General features: G+C 37.2%; 3 protein-coding genes across 14 annotated transcripts in view; 2 read left to right on the top strand and 1 right to left on the bottom strand.

The window, feature by feature from the left end:
* Window positions 1-18,422, bottom strand: part of LOC135226964 (uncharacterized) — a 37,496-nt gene extending 19,074 nt beyond the window's left edge. The window contains exon 1 of one of the 3 annotated variants that reach the window (XM_064266660.1): window positions 18,348-18,422. The gene's annotated coding sequence lies outside the window, so the exon portion shown is untranslated. Of the gene's footprint in view, window positions 1-4,788; window positions 4,918-7,818; window positions 7,903-18,347 lie in introns of those variants that run through there. The other 2 variants (XM_064266659.1, XM_064266661.1) reach the window with 2 other exon arrangements.
* LOC135226777 (2-(hydroxymethyl)glutarate dehydrogenase-like) lies at window positions 7,991-13,793 on the top strand. Of its 2 annotated transcripts, none has more exons than XM_064266478.1 (8): window positions 7,991-8,089; window positions 8,498-8,662; window positions 9,072-9,224; window positions 9,888-10,006; window positions 11,191-11,337; window positions 11,911-12,031; window positions 12,842-13,026; window positions 13,453-13,789. In XM_064266478.1, exons 2-8 carry the CDS (start codon window positions 8,515-8,517, stop codon window positions 13,666-13,668), a joined length of 1,089 nt encoding a protein of 362 aa, XP_064122548.1. In that variant the 5' UTR covers window positions 7,991-8,089; window positions 8,498-8,514; the 3' UTR covers window positions 13,669-13,789. The 2 variants fall into 2 exon arrangements, with proteins under 2 accessions (XP_064122548.1, XP_064122550.1); XM_064266480.1 differs by having other exon boundaries at window positions 8,014-8,089; window positions 8,503-8,662; window positions 13,453-13,793.
* LOC135226962 (chondroitin sulfate glucuronyltransferase-like) overlaps window positions 14,695-27,104 on the top strand; it is a 148,680-nt gene continuing 136,270 nt past the window's right edge. Inside the window, exons 1-2 of one of the 9 annotated variants that reach the window (XM_064266658.1) lie at window positions 14,695-14,835; window positions 25,263-25,338. The gene's annotated coding sequence lies outside the window, so the exon portion shown is untranslated. Of the gene's footprint in view, window positions 15,043-25,262; window positions 25,339-27,104 lie in introns of all 9 variants that reach the window. The other 8 variants (XM_064266650.1, XM_064266656.1, XM_064266655.1 and 5 more) reach the window with 8 other exon arrangements.

The following is a 27,104-nucleotide window of genomic DNA, read 5'->3' as shown; positions in this document are numbered from 1 at the left end:
TTTCAAGTAACAGTAATTTTCCCTGATATTGTGAATTTCACTTATAGATTTTGAATTTGATAATAAATTTTTGTATTTAAAATTTTTATAAGTGTTTTAATTATTACACCAGTATAATTATATTTGATTATGACTATATTGATGATAGGTAGAGACATAGAGTGGTAATTGATTTGCTTTCCTTCAAGTAACTTGAAGTGACTTAGAACCAGGGAAGTACTTAGACTTCTGAAATCAGGGAAATACTTAGAGTTTTAAAGTTGTTGAAGGAGTGATGCCCTTTGATTAATTTAATTACTTACAAGATTACCTCACACCTGTTTTGATGAACTTAGTCTGATTTTCTGCAATACTGGTAAGTGTTAAGGGATCACTGTTGCCTTTAGAGTATTCAGTCGTTTGAACGTGTTATGAGGGTTCAGGTGTCTGGCTTTTTGTGAGGTAATGTTTGATGCATGGTAACCAGATACTTGGCACTTCGTAACAATATATATATATATATATATATATATATATATATATATATATTATATTATTTATATATATATACAGATATATATATATACAGGTATATAATGATGACGCATTATTGTTTAAAGAAGATGACTAATAGATGCACACGGAACAATAAAATCAAATAAAAATTATTTCTATGTTTTAGATTAGAACAAATCTCAGTAAAACTCACTTCTAGCTATATGTTACTAGAATTCTTTTTTGTATTTTTTTCTAGAAATCAGTAATAATTATTAGTATTATTATTTTTTCTTTTTTTTATGAGCAGGCATGTTTTTTTCTTTTATTATCTCTGGGGTATATTGTGCCACTTGTAACCGTGCAATGCGCCATAGGTTGGCCACCCCTGCTATAGACCTTTTCTGTCCTTCCAACAAGAACAACAATAACAACAACAGCAAAGTAGTTTGTAGGCTTACTCCCCGAGAAAATTATGTTTACACAGGGACAAAATAGGATAACTATCAGTGACAGAAGATTGGTCAGACTATTTGAGTCTGGCCAAAAAGATACTTTCTCATTCAGCAAGAGGAGTAAAGGGTGGCAATATTTGGACACGAGGCCTATCATTATTACCACTGGCAACTTACCAATCCTTACTAAAAGCATATTCACCTGGTGCTTCATTTAAGTGATGCACTATTGTTTTTTAACTGTTATGTATGATAAATTCGTAAAGTGACAAAGTCTACGGGCATAACCAGCCCCGTTTCACGGGCACAACCAGCTCCTTTTCAGGGAATACCTTCTCACCCCCACCCCCTTCGGAGGGCGGGAGGAGGTAAGATGAAACCCCCTTATAAACCATCTTGGGAGCCCCCACTATAAGCCTGCCAAGTTTCATGCCCATCGGATCAGCTGTTTGGCCGTGATTGAATGACAGACGGACGGATTATTATTGATGGAAAAGCTGGTGATAAGCGTATATCATATTTGGATTAAGTTTTACTAGTTTTAAACTTCTTCTGGCCTTCTTTTCATTACTGTGTTCAGAGAAGGGTTTTACAAACACGAATACCAATTATTGTAGTTATTATTAGCCAAGCTACAACCTTGATTACGAAGCAGGATGCCTCAGCCTAAATCTGGAAAGCAGCCCAGGCGGAGACAGACAGACAAGTAAAGAATAAACAATATGAAATCGAGAAAAAAGTGATACGACGGTTAAAACTGTTACGAGGCTCATGTATATAAGGAATAAATACAGTAAACTAAGGATAACCGAAGAGACAAAGAACATACTGTTTTATTCTTAAAAGAATAGTCATTTTTTTTAACATCCCACGTCATAAATAATTTATTTGAGCTTCTTCTTCTTCGCGAATAAGGGGGATAAAGCCTCGTTTCCACTGTGAGGGACTTGGATTCAGAATCATGAAAAAATATAAAAAATATCAGAACAAGTCTTGATAAGCTACCAAGAAGCAAAAAGATCCGAGGAAGAAGGAAGAAGGGAAAACGCTAAATTATGACAAAGATGTGGAAGGGGGAGCTGGAGACGTTAGTTTCACGTGAAACTTATCAGACAACGATTCCCCTTGAGAACATTGTGTAGAAGATGAAGTGTTCTCAGTCTTATCTAGATTGCCCGAACTCCAAGTCACTTCAAAATATTTTTAGTGTGTGATAACATTTTTTTTTCTAGTTCGTATTGTAATACTATGTGATACACTACTGGCACTAGCGCATCCAAGGTGACCCGGGTACCTGGCCACGTGTCCCCCACCCCCATAACGAATAATGACAAAATAATAATGTTGAGGATTTACATAATAATACCTCAAAGAGATAAAAAAAAGGGAAAAATGTCAAAAATCTGATATATAAATAATAATACTTTGAGAAAAAATAACAATGATAACAATAAGATAACGATAATAATAATGGATTCGGTATTTCCTGATAGAACAGGCGATTATTGTCCATTTCATAATTTCTACTTAAATAATATATATATATATTATATATATATAATTATAATATATATATATATATATTATATATATATATTATATATATATGTGTGTGTGTGTGTGTTACGGATTTTTAAGGTCAAATGACACTCGTTTAAACAAAATGAAACAAACAACTACTAGCAACTTAACCTACCCTCGTTCCGTTGTAGATCACTCTGAGGGGTTGGCTGAAAGGACAGACTAGGCAAAATAAACTCCCGTAGTTACAAAAAATATCATTTTATTTCCCAAAATTAGCTAACATTAAAATGGAATAAAATCAATTAACTCTGACTCAAAAGAAACGTTAACTATCATGTTCCTCTCAAAATCATATTTAAGTAAGTACCCCCTCTTATCTCATTCTGTCCGACTAATCATAATTTTTCAATAAGTCAATACAAGTCTAGAGAATCTATTTTTCTAAATGGTGACTTCGAATCCCTCTGAAATAAAGAGACCACAATTATGACACCGCTTTATCCATAAAAGTTAGTCAAAAAGAGTGTGTACCGCACCCCACTTCTCTTTCTCCAGACAATAATTGTCACTTCAAAGGTTAACTTTTTCAAAGTTCTCTCTTACGTTACCTCATCCGATGGACTTGCAACACCTCTTTCAGGCGTGTTCCACAACCTGTCACAACCAACACACACAGACACACCCTGTTTTGCACACAATAAGCATGGATGCCCCATTGTCCGAAGTGCGTGATCTTCGATGCGTTATTGACCACAAAGTGAATTGGTAATCTATATCCTGTCTGTTATTCATTTCAGCATCTTCGAGGAATCCAGCGCTTGTCTCTAACCGACAAGACCTAAGGTTGACAACTCACTATCGTGCCTTTAAGATATGTTTAATATGAAAATTGGTGCCCCAATGAAATTTATTTTTTCTGGATCAGCTCAGCGCATGTTGGTAACTGTAGTATTTTTCATTTGGCCGAGCATTCAAATTTTTAATTTTACTTTCATTTCGTTTCATTTTTTCAGTGTCATTTATTCGACATTTATTTGGTGCAGAAAGCGTCGTATATTCTCCCAGCTTTCTCTGGAACGACCTCATAATGGTTGATAGGTTATTCTGTTTGTTTGTTTCCCGTGACTGGGTTTTTAAAAGAATTATATGGACAGAGGGAGCAGATGGCTCTAATTTAGGCCAATCTTAACTATTATCCTTTCTCTGCGCAGAGCCAGAGGGACGTCAAAGTTCTCTGAGTGTAGCAAAAATCAGTCCTTTCCTTCCCTCTTGTATCTCCTCCAGCTCTATCCATTGGTGAACTCTTTCCGCGACCAGTTAAGTCTTTATCAAATCAGGCTTTTTTTTCGTCCTCTCTCGAATTGTACTCCACGTAAATTGCTTCATACGTGACTTGGCGTTATCTCTCGAATGCTACGACATCAAACTATCCTTCTTATACGTCAGAGGGTCTTGTTGTTTATAGAAAAAAGATTAAGTTTTCTTCTGTAATTAGCCTTTTCCTTCTCCATTTAAAATATTGTTCCAATATGTAGTTTACTTTTTATCTTTCCCTTCATGACAGGCTTGGTTTAAAGGTTACGAGTTGATTGGCCAAATTTGTCTCCAAGCCCTTCTTAGTTTAATATCTTATCATTTGTTTTTTACACTTGCCTGCTTTACGTCAGTCAAGATTTATTTTGGGATAGTCAGATAGAGTCTAGACCTTGATTAAGCCAAACAGAGCTGCTATGGCGGGACCGAAGGAGAATGCACGAACGTTGTTTTCAAATTCACTTCTCCAGAGATGTGTAAATCTCATAGACAAATCTTCATCGGGCAATCTACAACGACCCTTTGTGCTGGCCCATAGAAATCGAGGGGCCATTCGTCTACATTTGATAGATGCCCACGATAGGAACCCATCCCTGCAAGGGCTGATCTAAGGCACGCAGATAGTAGGGTACACAGAGTGGACAACTATGGCCGCCTCTTAATAGCCGAAGCGGTGAGCATCGCTATCCAGAAACAAGGGTCGGACCTAATACTCCACTCCGGCGGGAGGAGGAATGCACAAGCAAACAGGGACGGAGCTGCAGACGGCTCGCCCCCAACCGCCGGACGTACCGCGCCCGTTAGGGGGGACAAGAGTGCCCAGCGAAGGCTACTCAAGTTCTTGAGAGTCCTCGCCCAACACAAACCTAGAGCCATGATTAGTGCAGAGCATTTGCACGTAAATGATATACTCAAATTTAATATTTAGCCCAGTAATGTATAAACAGACATTATAAGTCGTAATCACAAGGACCATGCATGTTGAACCACCCTAATCGAATGTCACAGACTTTTCACTTACCTGTGCAACTGTGCGAGTCAAAGTGAGGCAGTGAGCCGCCTTGGCGATTCGACAAGAGTCGTACCATTATGAGACAAAAGACGGTCGCTGTGAGCAGTTTATCAAGGAATGATGATCTGCGTAGTAACTCTATATCTCATGTATAAGGCCTCACTCAATATTTGCTGCAATGACTTACACACTTGAATTTATTTCCTTCTAGACTAAGAGAGAGAGAGAGAGAGAGACTACAGAGAGATGAGAGCGAGAGAGAGAGAGAGAGAGAGAGAGAGAGAGAGAGAGAGAGAGAGAGAGTTTGTTATAGCAAGTTTTGCATTCAGTACTTGCATGTCCCTTCGTAACACAAACAGGACAACATCATTTATACTACTCTAGACATCTAGCAAAAAATAATGAAAAACATTGGAACTTTAACCCTAAATTATAGTGTGCAGGATTTTGATGTCTATAAAACGGAATCTAAAATACTGTTTAGTATTGTCCTATGATGCCACACGAAGACTGTGAATGTCAATTTGAACTCTTCGACCGCACCTTTCGTTTACGCAAATGTATTTTCGAATTTTCAATGGTAAGGTTTACTTTGGGGTCAGTCGCTTTACCGCGACACTTCCCCTGGTAGGTTGTCATTTCTTTTACGAGTCACAGTGATCAACTATATACTTTCTAAAGGATAAGTGACTATCCTAACTTTATGACATCATTCAAGTATGGAGATACACTTTCATTTGAAGAAACTTCACTAAACAGATGGTCATGGAAGCAGAATTTTTAGGTTTGTCTTCACTTCAAAAGATTAATTTTCATTGCACTTGTCACTGGAACACTAGATACCATTCATTGTCTTAACTCTCGGGTTTAGACCTGACATCGTCCAACCAATATCCACTTTTGAATTATGTAGAATGAGGTACCTTGGCCTAAATTTGATGCCTCGACCATCTCTTATATTACCCACTCATAGTGGGTCCTGATATTACCGTCGTTTCTGACGGCAAAGTTACGCTAGGGACAAACAAAACGTGAACCCTTAAGGGTTGTTGGTCGTGAGAGCAGTCGGGGAGATAGAAACAGATAGACAGAAATAACAGAGAAATAACTTTTTGAGACTGAACACCAATAACAGAATTTGAATGAGATTTGAAGAAAGAAACGCTGATAAGAGATGGATGATCGGCGAAGGGGCGGATGAGAGAAACGATAGTGAGGAAAGAGGCACTGGAGAAGAGAGAGAAAAAAATGTTGAGTGGGAGAGCAACGTTCTGAGTAACGCTTCTAGACATTGGAAACCGTGTTTAAGAGAGGATATGAATTAACAGATTTATACTAAATTCAATCAAACGTCTTTGCACCATTAAGATTAATGACGAAAGATTCCAAATATTCTAAAATCATAGCAAGTTATACAATCTGCACAACGATGTTTGGGATATCGTCGAGTAGAAATTATCAGTGAGATCAGTTATGCGATAAGAAATAAATGAACATTATTATGCCAAATATTTTCGTACATTTCAAAGCGACCATAGCTAATGGGAAAAAGGAGCGATTCTCTTTTGTTGGATGGTTGCTCTAGAGAAATTTTTCTTAGTTACTCTTGTCTGTTAGAACTCGTCAGGTAAATTATAAGTCCGAGTTCTGCCTGCTCGTTTATTTTATAAAACTTTAGGTAACTCGCCATTGCTTGCTTTGACCAGTTTGATGACTTAAATGGCCAACGTTTAAAGGATTGAACAAACGAATAGAAATGTTTATCGATTAGCAAAGCTAGTTAAGAAAGATCAGAAAGCGTTGCGACTATGGGTATCATATTTCCCTTTTTGACGCCATTATGACAATGACAAGGGTGCATAGGATTGCTTGATTAAATGATATGGCAAAAAGCTGAATTGCTGAAGGTTGCTATAAGTAAGCTGACATCATACCCGGTCTCTCCCCCAAGAGAAAGGATTCGACACAACAGAAACGAAACTGTACCTCGTAGGTAGAAGCTAAACGACATTGAGACTTTAGTACCACTTCGCAATTCTTGAGGACTTTGAGCTTACTACCAGACACTTTTCCAGATTCGTTTAAGAGGTGAGCTGCTGTCTTCCACGTAACGTTACTTGCAGTGCCAGAGTATTGCAAACAGAGTACTTCTTTGAACATCTGGTAGAGTCCGGAATATTACCTTTTTTTTCTGTCGTAAATCTCATTTTTATGTTCTATAGCGAAGTTGTTGACCATAACGTCGAAATTAATATTTCTCTCTCAGTCGATCCGTACCCCTCTCTCTCTCTCTTGAGAGGACGAAAGGAAATTATATGAAAGTGAAACAAGCCCGATAATTGTCGATGTGTGGATCTTGTAGAAGTTTAGTTAACTGGGGAGATTTTGATGTCAGAGTTTTGCAGGTGAGATCTCTGTTAGTCTAGTTTGGAATCATTTCTACTGCATGTTAGTGTTTCCTGATCACCGATTTGTCATTCGATCACCCGAACCATAAAACCGGATATGGGTGAGAACGATGAGGAAATAAATGTGAGAAAATTTCCCCCGGTATGAGTCTTATCTAGTCACTAGCTGCCATAGTCCGAAATATGGGTGAGAATGAACAGCTGATTTTCTCCAGTTGCTGTCTCGGTTGTACAGTCGACAACAACAGTTATATTTTAGCCCGTTACCCATGTAAGGACAGCGCCTTTTTTATATTTTCATTGTGTCTCATCATCAAGCCGCGTTGTTCCTCTAACCATTCTATAAGAGCGTTCCGCGGCCTTTCCGCCGACGTATAAATCATACAATTTCACTATTTGTATATCTTATTATCTTTAAATGTATGTCTTGGTCCTCACACCCAGAACTCATACACGTGACGTATAATTGTCCCGTGGCAACAGGTTCTGGTATCCCGCCTACTTACTGACGAATCTTAGTAGTATTAGGTGTGGTATTAGTGATTTAAATATAAATCATTGTGGTAGAAATGTTAATACGATGAAGATATGTAATAAGTGAATTCATACTAAGCCCAAAATTGAAACTCACTTGATAGTTTTGACGTGTAGCGCACACTGCTACTTTTTCGGCTGAATACTGATGTTATAAAACACAACTCCACGCCAATTATATATACAGCGCAAAAAAAAAAAAAAAAAAAAGCGCGTTGCCTCCCCCAAGATAAAACAACCATTTTCCTTTTCCCACGGTTATACAAGAGCTGGACTAAAACTCTTCTTCATTCAGATAGGTGAGAAGCAGTCTGGTCTTCAGTCGTCCGTTACATAGGAGAATCAAGTTCTGATTTAAATTATCAAAGGTGAGTTAAGGCCGGGTATAAATTGTCACGGACGCATATATATATCATATAATATATATATATCATATATATATAATATATATATTAATATATATATAACATATATATATATATAAATCCAGTAGAGACACGTGGCTTCATTATATAGCTTTTATATATATATATATATATATATATATATATATATATATATATATATATTATATATATATATATGTGTGTGTGTGTGTGTGTGTGTGTGTGTGTGTGTGTGTGTGTGAGAGAGAGAGAGAGAGAGAGAGAGAGAGAGAGAGAGAGTTATTAGCTCGTCAGTTGTTCTCTAGACTGCATCCATCAATTTTAGTTTGATATTATGATGAAACGAAAATATTCAAAGTTTCCTCAGGACTTCTCATTAATTCTTCGTAGTCCAGTTGACCAACATCATGCTACGTACCGTCACTGGGGGACTTACCAGGGTCTTTAGAAGTTTGCGTTTGGGACCCATTTCTTCAGAATTTCAGCCGCAGGTCCGCAACCTAGCAACAGCTACAAAAGACACCAGAGTTGGCGTCATTGGATGCGGACAAGTTGGTATGTTGACGCTTTTGATGCTTGTATTTCTCTCCTTGTGTGCGTTCATTTCATCTTTATATAAATTTCTTATGAAATGCTCACTGACCACCTAAGTAATGAGAGTAAAATGAATTGAAAGAAATAATTCCAAAATTATTTAACAGATGAAGAATTTAGCAATTTTCTGAGTAACAGGCGCGTCCCCTCTCTGGGGGAAATGATTAGTCTAAATCAGAAAACACTTAACATTTTCCTAGAGCCTAATGTTTAGTGGTAAAGTTTTAGTTATAAGTGATTTATGGTTAAATTATCCAGGGCATAATCATGGGCACTGAATAATTAGATTTAGAATTATTTTCATGCAAGCTCAGGCGACGACATTTCAAGTCTGGTCAGAGATACGAAAGAAAACTTCTTTCCACAACAGGAAATGCCATTTGCCACAACTTGACTCGAAAGGGCTACAACGTCGTGGCTGCCTGCGACACGGACGCATCCAAGTTGGATGCCATCCCTTCGTCCATCAAACGCCTGGTGACTCCCGCAGACGTCGTGAAAGCCTCGGAGGTCATCTTCACGTGTAAGATGACCTGACTGTTGCCCCTCCAAACCTTTCACTTATTCATGCACTCCAAGATAAATCATTCGAGAAGTTTGCAAATTCCAAACATTTTGAAATCTATAATAGTTTTTTTTCCATCTGTCCAGCCGCCTGTGGTATTTGTGTATGGTAATACTGCGTCCGGGGCCTTGGATAGTCACATTCATCTTACATTCAACAATAATAACAATATCCTATTTCGAATATTAACTGTGTAATTCGCATACAGCAAATTATTAAAACGCTTTTCAGTTGCAAATGTACACCCAAATATCCTTTTATTTACCTAAAAATTTACACATAGCGTAACTATTTAAAGCCCGGGAAGCAGTGTTACCATGTGAAAACACCACAGGCCGATGGACAGATGAAAAAAAACAGAGTATAGTCTTTTACATCCCCCTTTTGTTCGAAGTGCACCTCATATGCGGTGTAAACAACTTGAGCAAATGATTTTTGTTCAATTTATCTTCGTGATAACATACGAGTATACACTTCACGTTAGACCACAGACGAGAAGTCTCTCGTTACACTGTAAATTATACATTGCATATCGCAGTCAAACTAGTTACTAGCTCGTACACTGATAAATATCTCAATCAGACGATAAACCAACCGAAACTTAGCTATTCTTAAACGCAGGTCTCCCGAAACCACCCAACGTTCGAACAGTGGCAGAAGGACCTGATGGCATTTTGGGGTCTCTGAGCAAAGGGCAAGTCTGGATCGATCACTCCACGACAGAGTTTGAACAGACAGAGGTAAGGCTTTGTGTGTGTGTGTGTGTGTGCCACAGCTGTTGTTGTCAACGTATCTACTAGTATTACCAAATGCACGAAACTGTAATGAGAGCGACCATATATGTACTGATATATAAATAAAAGAAGTTTCAATAGGATGGATCTTAGTTCCAGTTCTGTCTCTCTGTCTCTGTCTCTGTCTCTCATTTCTGATGTTTCATGTAAAGGAGGACCAGCTCTGATCTTTGGATTAATAATAATAAAAAGATTATTTAGGACATTAATCTGTTAATGTATGTGCAGTGTTGAAAATGGACCATAATAATAAAAGCAAATTTATCTCACCAACAACATTTTTGATCAAAGAAAATGATCATGTTAATACTCTCCTTAAGGCTTTATTTAATCTAGTCTAGTATGCTACCTGATCCATACTAAGAGTTGGAACACTAAAGTTACCGGAAGTATAAAATAAAATTATTAACCATTCAGTCATTCTGCTGCATAAAAGGGGAAAATATGTTCTTAAGCCCGTAGAGTTTTCAATTTCCAATTCCCAAATCACTTTTTAAAAAAATTTGCTGTAAACATCCACGCCTATAAAGACATAATGGTATCATAAATAATTATGAAAAACCATCACGTCCTATTAGTCATATGTAAGCATAAATGATGAAACAGCTTCAAAAGGTGAATTCTATGATGTATCGCAAACCTCAGTTAACAAAATATGTCGATACTCGATGTCCATATTCGTTGTGAAGTCAATATACAAAAACATCGCTAATAATCAGTACTACCACCTGTATCGTAGATAAAGTAATATGTACTGCTTCTTACCTTTACTAGTACATTAACAAAGTTAAGGAACATTATTTAATTGTCGTTCACAGTAATAACAAAACTTTTGATCTATGAGAAAAAATTATGAATTTCAGTATAGTTTAGCATTTTCCGCTGGAAATTAGTCGATTACAATGCCAGACTCACTTACAAAACATTATTACACTTGGGAGAATTCTATTCGGAAATTACTCACAGTAAGGCTGACAAGAAAGGAAATTTAATGCCCTAATCTAACCTAGACTTAAAAACAATACACAGGAGGAAGGCCAAGGGAAGCAAGCACTCTTCTTGGAAGGGTGAGGACCTTCTTACAATTAAAGGAAAGTCTTAAAAGAACGACAGTGTTTCTTTCCCACCAGATCTACATGGAAGAGGTCAAGAAGTTAGGAGGTCATATGCTAGAGTCTCCCATCACGGGCGGATTAGAAGCTCTCCAGAAGGGTCAGATGATCGCCCTGGTCGGTGGCGACAAGGCTGTTGTAGACGCCGTGCAGCCCTTATTCGACGTGAGTTGGAACCTTCAGTGACTATACCACTTTTGAGCCTTTTTACTTTGACTCCATTCCCGTTTCCCTCCTTCTAGCATGCTAGCTTGCTGTCCAACCGCTCCAATCCCCTCTTTTCACTTTCCCGAGGACTTAGTGGCTCAAAGTGCCCAAGCGTTCGGCTTTGCAGTTAGATTTACATAAATCTTCATATAAACGAAATATCTATATCATATCTTGCCATATTCCAGTTCCCTAAGTGGCTATCTCCAAAATGTGTCATCTAACCCACGGGTTCTTAGCAAGTCTTGCGAGGTAAGGCTGCATGTCCCATGGTCAATAGAAGTGCAATAAGTTTCCATGGAAAGAGAAATCTCAGAGAGATGCAGTGCGATATTCTTTTGTTTCAGTGCACCGTATTCACGCAAGAAGTAATTTTGCAGGCCCATTCCCCAACTCCTTACAAGTATCTTTATCTGCTCTTTCAAAGACGCCTAAATTCAGTATGATAGAGGGTTTATAAATTCACTTTAGTTTAATAGCTATTCTAATTTTAAAGTCGTATTTATTTATTTATTTTATGTGTGATTTTAGGCTTCATATTCTAAAACCTTCTACGTCGGAGACACCGTGGGTGCAGCCATGGTCATCAAAGTGATGTCGAATTCTCTGTGTTGCGTCCACGTCATAGCCATGGGAGAGGCTCTCATGATGGGTATGTGTAGTAATGATCTGTTTTCCTATCAAGCTGCATTGCTCCTCTGAACATACGAAGTATAAACTACTTTACTTTCTTTATATCTATTGTGTCTTTCACTAATGTTGCCATATGGTATTTTCTTGTCCGTCAGTTATTATAATGTTTAAGAACCAAAGGATCATAGTAATAAACACATTCTACTTTACATCTTACGGTGACTTCAACAGCTCCATCAGCGTTTCTTATATTGACGAATAATTTTATAACTCAGGCACCAACTATGCCCTTGTGGTGTGTTTGTCAAAACTATGGAACTTTGGCATTGAATGTAAGTGACCTCTTTCTTTGTTCACAGAAAAAGTATACTTGTCATGTTCGTTCTCTTTCCATTGAGTTTCTCAGACTAACAACTATAACCATCCAGTACAATTTTCCTTTACTGTCCCACACCAAGAGACTGTCTTCTTCCTCTGTCTTCTAGGAATTCAGATGAAATTCTTTATGATGCATATACCATTACACTGTTTGCGTCTAAAGTCACTGATTTATCCTAGATAGACAAAGATCTTGTGTAAAAGTCTTGTTTTTGTAACAATGCTTCTTCCTGGTGATTTTTTTTCCTTTATCCATTAAAGCCTCCAATTAATCTCTCCCAAGGTTATCAAATTTATGTATGTAAACAGTGAAAGTCTAGTCTATGATGTGTACCAGACAAATGTTGTAATAATAATAATAATAATAATAATAATAATAATAATAATAATAATAATAATAATAATAATAATAATAATAATAATAATAATAATAATAATAATAAAATCTCAGGTAAACGAGCTAACATTGACTTGAGGACGTTTTGGGAAGGTATTCGTCTGAGTGTTGGTAACAGCTACGTCTGGGAAACAGCTGCACCTGTCATCTTCAACGGAGGGAGCTACGACCCTGGATTTTCTCTCTCTCTCCAAAATAAAGACCTTCAGCTGGGCTACGACATGGCCAGGAAATTCAAGGTTGGGCAACATCTTAAAAGTTTTTTTTTTCTTACATTATCTTGCATTCTCTGATACTGTTGCCAACCTTTTCGTTATCATGGGCCACACAAAATACCCTCAGTGCTTAAGTCTAACAATGTTATCGTTTCACTTCTCCAGTTATCGATTGATCTTAGAGTTTTAGTGTTAAAACGAGGAGTTTTGTCCCACTTACCTGTAACAAGCTTATCTTGGTCTTCAAAAGAATTTTCAAGTACCTCGTTAATGAGATGGTGCTACTGATAAATCACCATTCCACACTACAATTGACGTTCATTCATAAACTTTCACAAAAAAAAAAAAAAAAAAAATGCTGAACACTACTTTGCGATACTGAAGCTGGAGCCACCTTGTAGTACTAAGAGTTTAACCGAACCTTATCCTCTGTATTTAAATTCCCCATAGGTTCCGATGGAGATGCACCACATGGCACTGGGTGTCTATCGCAGAGCGGAATACCAGTATGGAGAGGAGGCTGGTTGCTATATTCCGCCTAAGGGGATGGAGGATGCCCTAAATGAAAGCCTCCAAATTCCCGGGTTCGAGAAGTGGGGATACAATATTGTGATCGAGGAAGGGTCCCTTAACATAAGGCATGAAGGAATTCACCAGAATAAATAAATCAGACTTCTTTTTTTAAAGTTTAATGTTCCATCACCTCCACTACAGCTGTAACTCTATTGAGCATCATTGCTCATGGTCTGTGCACAAGTCTCTCTCTCTCTCTCTCTCTCTCTCTCTCTCTCTCTCTCTCTCTCTCTCTCTCTCTCTCTCTCAATATCAGTGGCCCCCCTCCCCCAACCCAGGCCTCACTTCGCCAATACTTCATCCCTCTGTGACACCTGTCCCCAGAGATTTCGGTCCCAGGCACTTCACTCCAAATAATCCTATTGTTTTACAAAGTTTACACACCACCATTTTATATATATATATATATATATATATATATATATATATATATATATATATATATATATATATATATATATATATATATTTCGTAATTTGGATCACGTTAATACATTTGTTAATATAAAAACCTTACGCAAGGGATTTCTAAGGGAGCAAATCGGACGTGATAACACATTTCATAAAGATTTCAGTCGTTATCTTAATTCATTTAAGATTTAGTAATAGCACAGACCTTTCCTGCATCTTCAAATTTTTCTTTCTTACTCTTATTTGTGCATTATAGTAGTGATCCTACTTCAAGACGTATATTATGCGTTTTATTCGTCACTGCGCGCGAAACTCGGCGAAACTGAAACACCTCCGACAGCCCTAAGCCGTAAGGGAAAGGAACACTTACGCTATGATCCTGTTATCGCCGTCTTGATAATATTAAAGCTTGATGGCTTTACTGGAATAAATATGATCCCATATAACCCCTTCTAGAACTATTGATGGTAGAGCGTATTCGCATTTCCAATATGAAAAATTAAATGGGGTTAAAGAAAGGATCCACCTCGTCTGCAATATACCAGCAAAATGTTGTATGACGTCATATCACTGCATATCCAAACTTCCAATTATGGTTTGTGCATTTTTCATAGCATTGCAAATCTCTCTCCATTCTGAAGTTTCATGAGAATATTGAAAAGAAAAATAAAACTGAACGATGACAATGATAAAACATGTATTCGATTATCATAATCGAAAACGAGTGGTAAAGTGAACGCATCCGTTCGAGTGTTGTCAATTAAACCCACTCTCTGTAAACTCGATTGACAGCTGTGGTTGTGCCCTATCAAGTATCAAGTAACAACTCTGGGAAGTGGTTCTCAGGAGGTGTGTACGTCCTGTGTGTTGTCTGTTTACGTCATACACTTTGAAAAAAGTCGTAAACCTAAGTTATGCCTCTTGGCATTCATGTAAATTGTCAGTCTAGTTGAGGAAGGTGAGAACTTAAGTTTTAGGGTAGCTGTCGTGAAAGAAAGGCTGGTCGAGTGCGAGTTGTGGTTGTAGGAAAAGACAACTTCGAGGCCAAGGCGAAAAGTAAGTGGGTCGATTTTGGGTGGTGTACCGGCACGAAGAATTAGAGCAACAGCGTAGTGTAGATAGCTAGTATATCGTAACGTAGTTAACTTACTCTTAAGTACCTAATATACCTACCTAGTACTACTACCTAGCTATAGGTACTACCTAGGACCTGCTTTTGTCGCGCTGACGGTTATGATGGGCCTAGTGATTTTTAGCCCCATTTAACCAATTATTTTTTCTGGCTTTACGACTAGGCTTACCTATTGTATTTTTATAAATCTCTTTACGGCTTAAATTTTTAACAAGTAGCTTAAGTCATGATATCAGGCTTTGGGGAACCTACCTACCTAGGTACCTACCTACCCTAGTATTTGTAGGTGGGGTGGTTTTAGGAACTGCATGAATCACAACAAAGCAATTTAGGTATACTAACACTGGAAAACATGCTGATGCCATTAGTAAGCACATTTAAAGGGGTGCAACCCCATTTAACCTAAACTAACCTAGGGTGCCAGGTCTGTAGAGAATAGAGTTTGGCACTCCTTAACCCCCTCACTCGACCCCCATGTAACCTAGAATGCCATGAATTACTAAAGGGGAAAATAGCTATAGTGATGCTTCTTGACGTAACTGTCCATAACTTCCAGGATTATTTACAATTCTTGGAGAATGATGCACTGGAAGTCCTGGATGACACTGTTCCAGGCTTCTCCAGTTGTGTCCAGTGGCAGATCTAGAAATCTTTCTTAACCCTTAGTGGTTGGATATTCTCACATGAGTAGCAAAAATAGGTTTTGGGTGGTTGATGAGTTACTCATGGTACTTAAGTAACAATATTTCAGTTCCTTGTTGTATGAGTGGATTTCGCGCTCGGCTACCAATCCGGTGGTCCAAAGTTCGATTCTTGGCTCGGCCAACGCGGAACCAGTGGAATGTAGTATTTCTGGTGATACATATTCATTTCTCGATATAATGTGGTTCGGACCCCACAGTAAGCTGTAGGTCCCATCGCTAGGTAACCAATTGGTTTCTAGCCACATAAAAATATCTAATCCTTCGGGCCAGCCCTAGGAGAGCTGTTAATAAGTCAGTGGTCTGGTAAAACTAAGATATACTTAACAATATTGCATGCAAGAGGACCTTTTACTTCTATAGCCCATAGATTCACCAATGGTAACTTTTAGACTGGCTAAAATCCACTGGTCAGCTCATGAGAGACGTAGTTGGGTTCTTGACTTCAAGGGAGGATGTAGTGCCTCTCTGTCTCATAAGACATCTTTTTGTAAATTTGTTCATAAATATACCAAGGGGTTACTGTTGGTTGTAATTCTTATCTTTTATGATAGTATATCAGTTATATATAGATGTAATTTTGCAAAGAAAAGTGCAAAGAAATATAAAAAAAAACATAAATCCAAAAAAGATATTGCATCTTCGTTCTCGTTAAATTTATGTAAATATTTTACAACAAATATGCTCAGAATTTGTTACTACTAATTTTATTTCTTATCTGTTTTGATATTCTGTGAGCTGTAATTATAATTTTACTACATCAAATAAAATTATTTATTTGAAAATCATGTATAACTTTGTAAAATTTATGATTGTCTTGTAAAAGAGGCCCCACTGGGGGTTGTAAATGTCATTTTCAACTTCATATGAAAGGTAGGGAAAATATTTTAAAAAATTTTTTTCTTATACCATGTGCATTTGGATATCTTCCTCTTTCTATTGAGGTTTTTTTTTCTCAAGTTAGCCGACCTCAAAGTTTTGATGGCCTGGGGTGCTGCATATTGATTTGTTACCCCATTTAGGCCTCACATATATACATACATACATACAATAATAGTTATTGTTGCTGTTGTTGTTGTTATTGTTGATGTACAGTTATTGCTGACATTATCATTAATTACACTAATTTTTTCTACTAATAATGATTTATTTAAAGAAAGCATTGTTCTATTTTTCGTATCCACGGGGGACATGTGACCAGGTACCTGCCTCAAATCCACCACTGGTCGTATGTGACTGCTAGAAAAGAAACTGGGGCTAGAAACTGATCTCAACCTCTCAACTTTGAACACGTTTGTTCCTGAAATTGCTCAGGATCCCTTCAGATATGGCAACATTAGATACTAGATAGACTTATGATAGGTCTGTGGGATGCATTAGTTTATTTTTAAATACGTATCCTTCCATCCTGACTCTCACACATACTACCTCCTTTTTGTTTTTGATGTGACAGTTCATCAGTTAAAGGCCTTGTGGGGTAGACTGATAATCATCTCACAGGTGTTCATGCAAATGTTTACCATAATATCTTTTTGGGGCTATTTGTTTGGAATCCATTTGTTACAGTGGTGCTTGGAGAATTGCCACCAAGATAACTGTTATCAGGGTAAAACTTTATCTGGTCAAAATAAATAAAAGAAACAAGGAGTACGGAGCTATGTATCAGTTTGGTTTAATGATGATTACATAAACCTGGATTATGAATGATGGACTGATGCACAATATAGAAACACCTGGATAGGTGTATGTGTAGTATTATAGGGACATAAAATAATGGTAAAAGTATATTTTTATTAAAATTTAAAATAATCTTAGGTAATGTGCCACTTTGCAGTTCTCATAATCTTCCTCAGTAATTAAAGTTCTTTTGGATAAATCTTGATCATTTTTCTTCTTTGAGAGGGATGGGTGTCCAACAAGCATTTTGTTTACGACTGAGTGGTTGAGTGGTTGCTCCTTTTTCAACACTTATTTTGGGATGGCATGAATGCTTGCTCTTTTTCAACACTTATTTTGGGATGGCATGAATGCTTGCTCCTTTTTCAACACTTGTAGAAAGACACTTATGATTGGATGGCATAAGGTAATGCCTGCTTGAAGATGATTATACCTACCAGACTTATAAAGTATTGTTGGTACATATGTGGGTAGTCATGAACAATGTGCTGGTGCAGGTTCCTCATGTTTATCAGAAAACATGGTTGTGTCCTAGTACAGTATCAATATCATTTTTAAAATAATCAATGACTCAGTGTGCTTCCTGAGTCATAATGTCTTGCAATTCTTCAATGCATGATAGTTAAACTTTGGCTAATGAACTTAATCTGTTCCAGAAGGCTGTCCTTTTAACTGAATTATGCTTAAACTGAGTAAAATTTTCCCAAAGGAAATAATGGAATTAGATTAATCCATTCTAGACCTCCAAAATTACAAGAAATTAAAGCATTTTAACTTTAATTTAACAAGCCTTGAATACAGAAATTATACAGACAAAATGTGAAAACAGATAAGATTTGTTCACACTCTACCTGTAATTGGGAGAGTTGATGTCCTATGTGGAGGATGGGGAAGAATGTGAAGAGGAGGAGAGATTTTATTGTTTGGAAAGTGAGCCCCATTTTATAAAAATAGCTGATAACTGTGATTAGGAATTTTTTATCTTATCTGTTTTAATTGCTTTTTTCTTAAGACTCATTGTGTTTCTTTTTCACTAAAAACGTATCTGATGATCAGGGTGGATTGGTTTAAACCATGGTTTTTTTTTTTTTTTAAACCACATGGATTTTTGGGTTTGTTTTTTTCAATTTCAAGTGATAGATATTGTATAAATTGATGCAAAAAGTGCATTAGACAAATGGGTTTTATTCAACATTTCAGGAGAGGGATGAGTGATATTCCAATAACTATATTGCTTCTTATAATTGCAGATGTTGAAGTTTAAAAAGACCAGAGTTAAAAAAAAAGAGATGAGGGAAATAACATTTTCGAATAAATGAGGGATAATCTTTTTTTTTTTCAAAATGTTTCTTTATTGGGTCACACTTTCTGCCAGTCATGATGATTGCACTGCACTGTTCATATGATAAAAAGTCAAGACCCCTGTGAAGGCACACTGAGCCAAGCAGCAACTTAACAAGATGAGGTGGAAACTGATTGCTGTCAGTGTTGACAACAGTGTTCCCAGATGCCAAATTCTACTATAAAAGCAGCCAAAATCCTGCCAAAAGGAAATCTAAACCAGCTGTGTGTGTGTGTTGAATATGAGATAAGAACATTAAAACCAATAAAACAAAAAAAACCAAGGTGGTTTTTTTCCACCCTGCCAAAATGTCCCTAAAGTGAAAGATAGCATTGTCATTCAGCAGGTTTATAACATGGTTTGCTACAGCTTTTCAGGGTGATTTTTTTCAAGGAAACGATGCATTTTCTCCATTTTGCACGCATTTCTTTTATTGATAAACTAGGGACTTCCTCCCTTCCCTCCTAGGAGAAGAAAGCACCTTAGCTGTTTTTTTTTTTTTGTCCTACAGTTGTTTCTGGTTGAGTTCTTTGTGTTCCTCTGTTAACTCTTTCACATTATCATGACTCTCCTAGAGACTCCGTTTCCTCTACAAGCTTTATCTCAAAGCCTTCCAAGTCTCTTTGTGTTACAGTATCTGACTTTAGTTTCTTCCAGGCAGAGTTCAGGATCTTGTAAGAGACATAATGCTCCTTCCCTTCCCAGCTTTGTCCTTGAGGCTTCTGCAGTGGAAGATGTTGGAGTGTGTTAGAATTCTCTTTAGGGTCAGCTTTGTATCAGTAGCCTCTTCATAGCACCACTGGAAAAGCACTTTGGTGTAGAATTTCTTGAAATTCTACACCAAGTAAGAGATGAAATACATGGGCATGTTTATCAACAGGTTAGCAGTGAGGGTCTGTAGATTCCCGGATCAGCATTCATAGGGAGGTGTTTTGCAGTCCTTGTCACTAAAGAAACAATGGGCTCACCTTTGGTAAATCAATCTTGGTCTCTTTTTGTTTTTGCAGGAACTTGCGGCTCATGGGTAGGTCTACTGGTGCTTGCATTAGTGATGTCTGAAGCAGAACTGGTCATTTTCTCTGGTTTATGGTATTTCCAGTGCCTCTGTTTCTTGAGCAGACCAGTCAAGATATTCAGAACAGGGGCTACTTACATTACAAACGTGAAGTCTACACCTGCAACAAGTCATAGGAGGATCAGTTTCAAAAGAAGCTAGGCAGTGGAAGCACTGGTTGTTATCGATACCAGGGCACTTCCTTTGCTTCTTAGCACAAGGCTTTGGCATATCATGGATTTGCATGATGATGAAGCTAACATACACAAAAAGGCACAATATACACCCCTCAAAACAGAAAATAGAAGCAATTGCAAACAAAGAGGCAGGAAGAGAAAATACCAGCTTTGATGAGAGATGAGCAGCGCACATCCGCTCGCAAACGCAGTTAAGAGAATACAGGTGCATCTCAGGATTCTTTGGTGTGAGCTATGTGAGACTCCTCTCACTTGCTAGCCCCAGTAATGAGAGTTTGTAGAGATGGATTGGTCCCTTTAGCTGCACTTAACAGAAAGGCTGCTGGGTGTATATGGTGATTAACCTGTTATCCTTACAGTTAAAAGAAAGCTCCAGATTCTCTGTTTTCTAGTGCTTGACCCAGTGGTTGCATTTGAAGATGTCTTCCAGTGTCCTTGGTACAACCTTGATGTGTACAACTTTCCCATGTTACACGGTCCCTCCCAGTCCTTGGCCTCAAGCTGAGTGGTACTATTCCAATTTGCTGGACTTTTCTTGTTTTAGGTGTCATATTGCTCCAGCTGCCACTTCTGTTGAGGTACCATCAAGCCTTAGAGTTGCTTGCTGGCTGGAAATTTCATTTTGTTGCATCTATAGAATACCTTATGGGAAATGCACACAAGAAAAATAGGACACTTTTCCAAAACTGTTGTTGCTTTTCTTATTTGTTAATGCTGTGGCATAATCATCATTATGTACAGTGTGTCCTCGACTTGTGGCAGGGGATCTTTATGGTGCCGTAACTTGATGTTGCATTAAGTTACAGTGGTGTAAGCGCTGTTAACTTGATACCTATTCTTGCCGCGCTGTGCCAGTTATGGCGCTGCAAAACCCGTTAATGTCTCTGAAAAAGTGCTGTGAGATAGAATTGCTGTAAGTCGGTGGCACCGTAAGTCGAGGACGCACTGTATCATATTGGTTGTGCCTATGGAAACCATCTTTAAGCATACAAGAGTCATTCATATTGCTAGTATTAGTCATAAAACTTTGGGTGAATGAGAAAATAACTGCAAGTGGTGGAAGTTTTTAGAAAATTGTTTGGTCTTCTGTTCTTCTGTAGGTACAAAAACTGCTATGACATAAAGTGATGGGGCGTAAGCTTCCCATAAATAAAAGCCATTTTAGCAAATTTGCAAAACATCTTTGAAGTGGATAGAAAGTATTACTATCGGTCACTGATCTTCATAAAGTGATAATCAGTGGAATATCCCAAGCCATGTAAAAATGGTTTAATAAAGTACAGTGGGGCCTCGTTATCCGCGGGGGATAGGGCCCAGAACCCCCATGATAAGTAAATACCCATGTTATCCTGATACCCCCCTCAAAAATTGCTTAAAACTGCCTACTTTAATAGTTAACCCACCCAAGACCACTATTCCAATGTTTATAACTGCCCACTTTATTTCAAACACCAAATATGTTTTCAACTATCACCTAAAACTAAATTCATGACAGTTTTAAAGTTATTTTACAAAATTAGCCTTAAAAAATATATGTAGTATATGTACTACTGTACATATATGTAGCCTACTAGCCTATGGATTACAGCTAGAAGCCTACATACGCATGGTGGGCCTCTTTTTTTACAAGGAAAGAGAGGATGAGTGGTAAGAGAACTATCAAAATTATGTAAATCATATGGGTACTCATCAACAATCTATGTTGATAAAAGATGGCGACGATTTTGCAGTGCAATCGTCAATGAATATAATAACGATAATTCTACCAGCAGTATGCAGCGAAACATCTCTTCCCTTCGTCACAACACATGTTAATATATTCCACGTAAAAACCTTCATCTGACCTTTAGGCGTCTTTCCCATAAGAGTAAAAGAATCAGGGCTTTTGGATGCCACATAATTAACTCGTTTATATGGGTACAATTTAAAGAACGTGGCAAACACCACACTTCATAACAAGAACAAACAAAACTTGGACAAACGAGGGTAGGCCAGTGTTGCCAAATGGGAATGGCAATTTCTTGCTAGATTTTGCTCCATAAAAGGCTAAAAAAAATCACATAATACACAACAATGCCACCCAACCAATTTCAACCGATTGCTCTCCTTTTCGATTCAAACATGTTTCTAACATACACATTGTACTTGTACATTACGCTGCATAATTCCTAATCATTTCGAAACCTATTCTGGTTTTGCAAGATTTTGTTCTTTTTTTCTTACATGACATATCAAATACTATAGTAGAATAAAAGAAATATTCAACTTAACAGTGTAAAGATTTGATGTCAAAATACGTATGCTAGATGTATTTAAAAAAAAGTGCAAGTTTTCCTGCTAGATGCTAGACTGAAAATTTTCTTGCTAATTACCTCAAGAAAATGAAGGGTAGCATTAAAAATGCGAAATTGGTAACACTGGACTGAACATGTCCGGGCATCGTAACCATACGCCTTTTCATTTTTGTGTGTTTTGTATCATGATTTTGAAATTATATTTACAGTACAAAAAGTGTTTTATTATGGGTTTACTAGAGTATATAAAATATGTGGGTAGTTTGTGGGACAGTGTAACTACTATTTATTACTTTGTGTGCGATAGTATGTACGTACATACGTACAAACAAGATTGTATTATGGTGACGTCATGGCAGTCATCTTTCGCATTTTTAGGTTAATATGCATTTTGTGAATGAATACACATTTATGATAAAAAAGTATTTACTGTACGTACAAATAAAAGTACAATGCTGTAGTATTAATGTAATCACAGGAACAAACTAATAAATGCGTATTGTGATGTGTATTTTTGTCTTTTGAATAAATGTTTTCCCCAAGATCAAGATGGTTTTAGTAGTACAAATGATAGATATTGTATCGTTAAAAATATCAAAGTGAACGAAGTCGCAAAGTCGATTCTATGTCATGTTTTTCCTAAACGCTTTGACTTAAAGGAAAACGTTATTTTGGTTGTTTTATCACTGCCACAAACCCATAACAATGCAGTGTATGTATGATAATTCTAAACTATTATTCACTACCAAAATAACGATGATATTTTGTATTGAAAATGAATGTTACGTATATTCCAAACATTATTACTACGTAGCATGAATAGCACTATAAAAATTTCAAAAGATAATCTTGCTGTGAACGCTACCATAATTTGATTTTCATATATGTACGTACATTTTGTCAGCTGGCTGGCCTCGCATAGATAAAAGTTGATTTCACTGATATGGAATTACTCCACGAATAGCCTTTTTATTATGAAGATATGACGATAATATATAAGGTAAAAAATGCTTTTACGTATTTCGTTTACGCTTTGTCGCCAATAACAAACAGCAATACTTACGATAATCTATGACAAATAGCATTTGGATGACTTCATTGTTCAGAGAAGTTATATACGAATACTGCCAAAATAATAATGAAGTTCGAATTAATTTTAGCCTTAATGTTATTACTACCGTAATTACACTACTACTACTATTAAAATTTCTAAAAGTTTATCAAACAAAAAATGTCGCTTTGAACGCAACCGTATACATAAACCATTTTTGTAAAGTTATATGCTTACATTTTGTGGCTGGCCACTCCAACGATAAGTTGAGTGCAGTGATGTGGAATTATTCTTTGAATAGGCTATTTATTATGAAGATATGCCTATAATATATAAGGTAAGAATGGTTTTATTACCTTTATTGTCAGTTAATATCATAATGTGAATCTGTTTGTGTACGTTGGTGGTTATCGCACTGCAACTACGCTTAGCCTACCAATGAACGTCGTACATAAACCTTGAATAGGCTATTTATTACGAAGATAGGACAATAATATAGGTATAAGGTGAGAATGGTTTTATTACCTTTATTGTCAGTTAATATCATAATCTGAGTCTTTAAATGTATGTTGGTAGTTATCGGACCGCGGCCGAGGGTTAGCTTACCGAAAAACATTGCATACGCAACACGACAAACCCGTGGTGCAGCGATTCATACCAGCGATGTAGCACGAGAAGCGGTCCAAGAAAAAACCCGTGTTTAACTGGATATGTGAATACTGATCCGTGATTAAGCGATGCCCCACTGTATATATTACCCAAGTTAATTTTAGGGATTAATTCTTCCTGTGGGATTTTGACTGAAATTTGGAATTACCTATGACATCCTTTCTCATGCAGCAAATGGAGACAATCAGACAAATGTTTTTAGTTAGATACAAGTGTGTTTGTTTATCAAAATCTTTGGTTAAGAGTTATGAAGGTTGGCCAGAGAAAGAGTGTTTATGAAAGAATCAATTACGTATTTGTGCTTGCAAATGTAGTGGAAAAATTCAAGAAAATATAGTGCACTAATAGTTAGTCATGTTTGTTGGTGATCTTCATGGAAATGATTATGATCATCTTGTTTACAGTTATATTCATTGCTAGTCTAGTAGTATGTATTGTTAATTGATTTGGTTTCCATAGAAACCTGATTAATAGTTCCTGTGCAGTTTAGAGATTCAAGAAATTATTGCATAATTTGTCAGGCACATGCTTGGCAAAACTTAGGTATTGGGACTAAGGTATGGTATAGATCGTCACTTCATAACTTAACCTTATCTAACCAAATGTAGAAGTCACTGATCATTACCATTGCTCTTTTATTATCTGCTTAAGGTAGCATGCCTATACCCTGAAAGTACTCCTGCTGTCTGTTCCATGGCCTTACATAATAAACCACAGAGTTTTATGATCGGCTTGCTGTTTGTGGCATGAAGAGAATTAATAGAAATTTTAGGTCATCTAACGAAGCAAAATGTAGTACATGCTGTCATTAACCCATTGAATGCAATAGAGGGAGAAGGTTTTCCAGCCATGATGTAGCAGCTGAAATTAAATGTTTTGCATGAAGGAAGAGATTATTTTTTTATACATTATGATCAGTTTATGAGAACATGATAAAAGTATCATGCATTTAATTTATTACTAGTACGTATATCTTTCATTATCAGCATTGAAGATGAAATTAGTAGTACTAATTTTGTTAAAAAGTTTTAACATTGAGTTTCTAATATTGACATGGGGTCCATGAACATTGGTATACCACAGAGATCCCATACCATTTATTCATTATTCTGTAACATGGCTGATAACATTACTTTAAACATGCTTCCTCTCTTTCCAGGCATGGATGGTAGCAAGAGGTGATTGCTAATCTAGCCAGCATGATTCATGCATGTCGATGTGTTATGCCTCTAGATGTAAGTGGTACCATTTTCAATTGTTTGGGTTTGAAATAAGGATCCATTTATTTTCAGAGGTTATATATTACTGTTTGTGTTTAATTCTTTTATTGATTTGTAGAGATTATATTTTTCCTAGTACTTAAAGGATATGGTATTGCAGAAATAACTTTGAGCTGTAAATCATTTATTTGAGATGAATCTTACCTACAGTTAAATTTAGCTAGTATATCTCTCTGCTGATTAGGCGAGTCGGCATTCAAAAAAAAAAAATCGAATGACTGCCCGAATGACTGTTTAGTTTACCTGTTCTCCACCAGGTGTGTTTCGAATGTTTTAGCTTTTGTCAGAATTCTCCTTGCCACCATTGCAGCTAGGCGATTGTTGGTATTCTATGAAGTTTGGCTGTTTTACACCTGTTTACGGTATTGTAATTTCATTTTCCTAGGATATCTTCCACTGGAAGCAAAACCAATAACATCAGGCTATGTAGGAATGCTTTGGTGTAACCAGGATGGTGAAATTGGAAGTTGATCAACATTCCTTTGTACTGGCAGGGGTACAGTGTGATTTTGGAACTACTAGATGTGAAGAATGTAGGGAATTGTTCTGAGAAATTTCTGCCCGAATATGTCAGATATAGGAAAGACTGGAACTAATAGATTGCGAAAGCAATTGGTTAGATCAGGACTTAAACCTGTTAGGCTATCCCTACTCAGACTAGGCATTTTAGTAGGCTAGTACGTATTGACTTCCATTGTAGCTCCGCCTTTTGCTCCCCATTCAGTTCAGGAAAAGTGTAACGAGAAGTTAGAACAATTAACCTATTTTTAGTTCTAATACAATTTGAACTTAGTTCGTGATGGGAACGTTCCGATTCCCTCCAGTGTGCGCTCATTTTTGCGTTCCCTGTTAGAAGTAAGGTGTTGGTGCCTTCGTCTGTACGTAGCCTGAGCCTAGGACTGCCCTGCGACAGTTGGAAACGTCTGCTGCCAGGGAACTGGGTCGGTTCTCGGGACGATGGGATTCTGTGCCCTCCAATACCTACTTCGCCCTTTTCATAGTCTGAATGTCGTTTAAATCGTTTGCCAAAGGACCGTTGAAAGAGTTCACATAAGGACCGTTTTGGTAAGCGTTAATGCTCGCTCCGTAGGCGCATTCTGTCATCTTTGACACCTAGTTTTAGGTGTTAGCATGCATAGGCTTAATAATATATGATATAGGTATAGACATTTTATTGAGATGATAATGAATCTGTAGCGAGTTTTACACATTTAGATATGTCGACTTGGTCGACTGTTTATCTCTCATGTTTCGGTTACTCTAAATTCTTGTATGCTAGCATATTCCTTTTTCTTTGTAATATTTGTGTTTGTTCTTTGCGTGCTTCCTCTTTGGCTATCAGCAAATCTCATACTACTGCCTTGATTAATGTTTCTCTTTCAAGTCTACACTCTGTAGTATCTACAGTTCTCGCGGAGTTAGATATTCTAGCTTCAGAGATTTCTAACTTAGTTTCATGTAGGAATGCTTTCAAGTATGTACGATCGCTTTTGGACGAGGCGGGAGCGTTGTTGTAACTCCTCTCTCACTTTTGGTGCCTTGTTCTCCCTCTCCCTCTGTCGACTCGTGCGAACTGCGGACCAGGGTTCCCAGATATATGATAAGTATCGTACGAGTACGATAATTTGACCCTCTTTATGATAAACGATTATTACTCAAAATACGATAATTTGAAGAGATTTGGTACGATAATTTGTTCTGATACATCTGGGAACCCTGCT

The sequence above is a fragment of the Macrobrachium nipponense genome, chromosome 15 (assembly GCF_015104395.2).
Source record: "Macrobrachium nipponense isolate FS-2020 chromosome 15, ASM1510439v2, whole genome shotgun sequence".
In the NCBI taxonomy this organism is placed as follows: Eukaryota; Metazoa; Arthropoda; class Malacostraca; order Decapoda; family Palaemonidae; genus Macrobrachium; species Macrobrachium nipponense.
The sequence above is the reverse complement of the archived record's forward strand: the minus strand, read 5'-3'. Positions and strand labels throughout refer to the sequence as shown.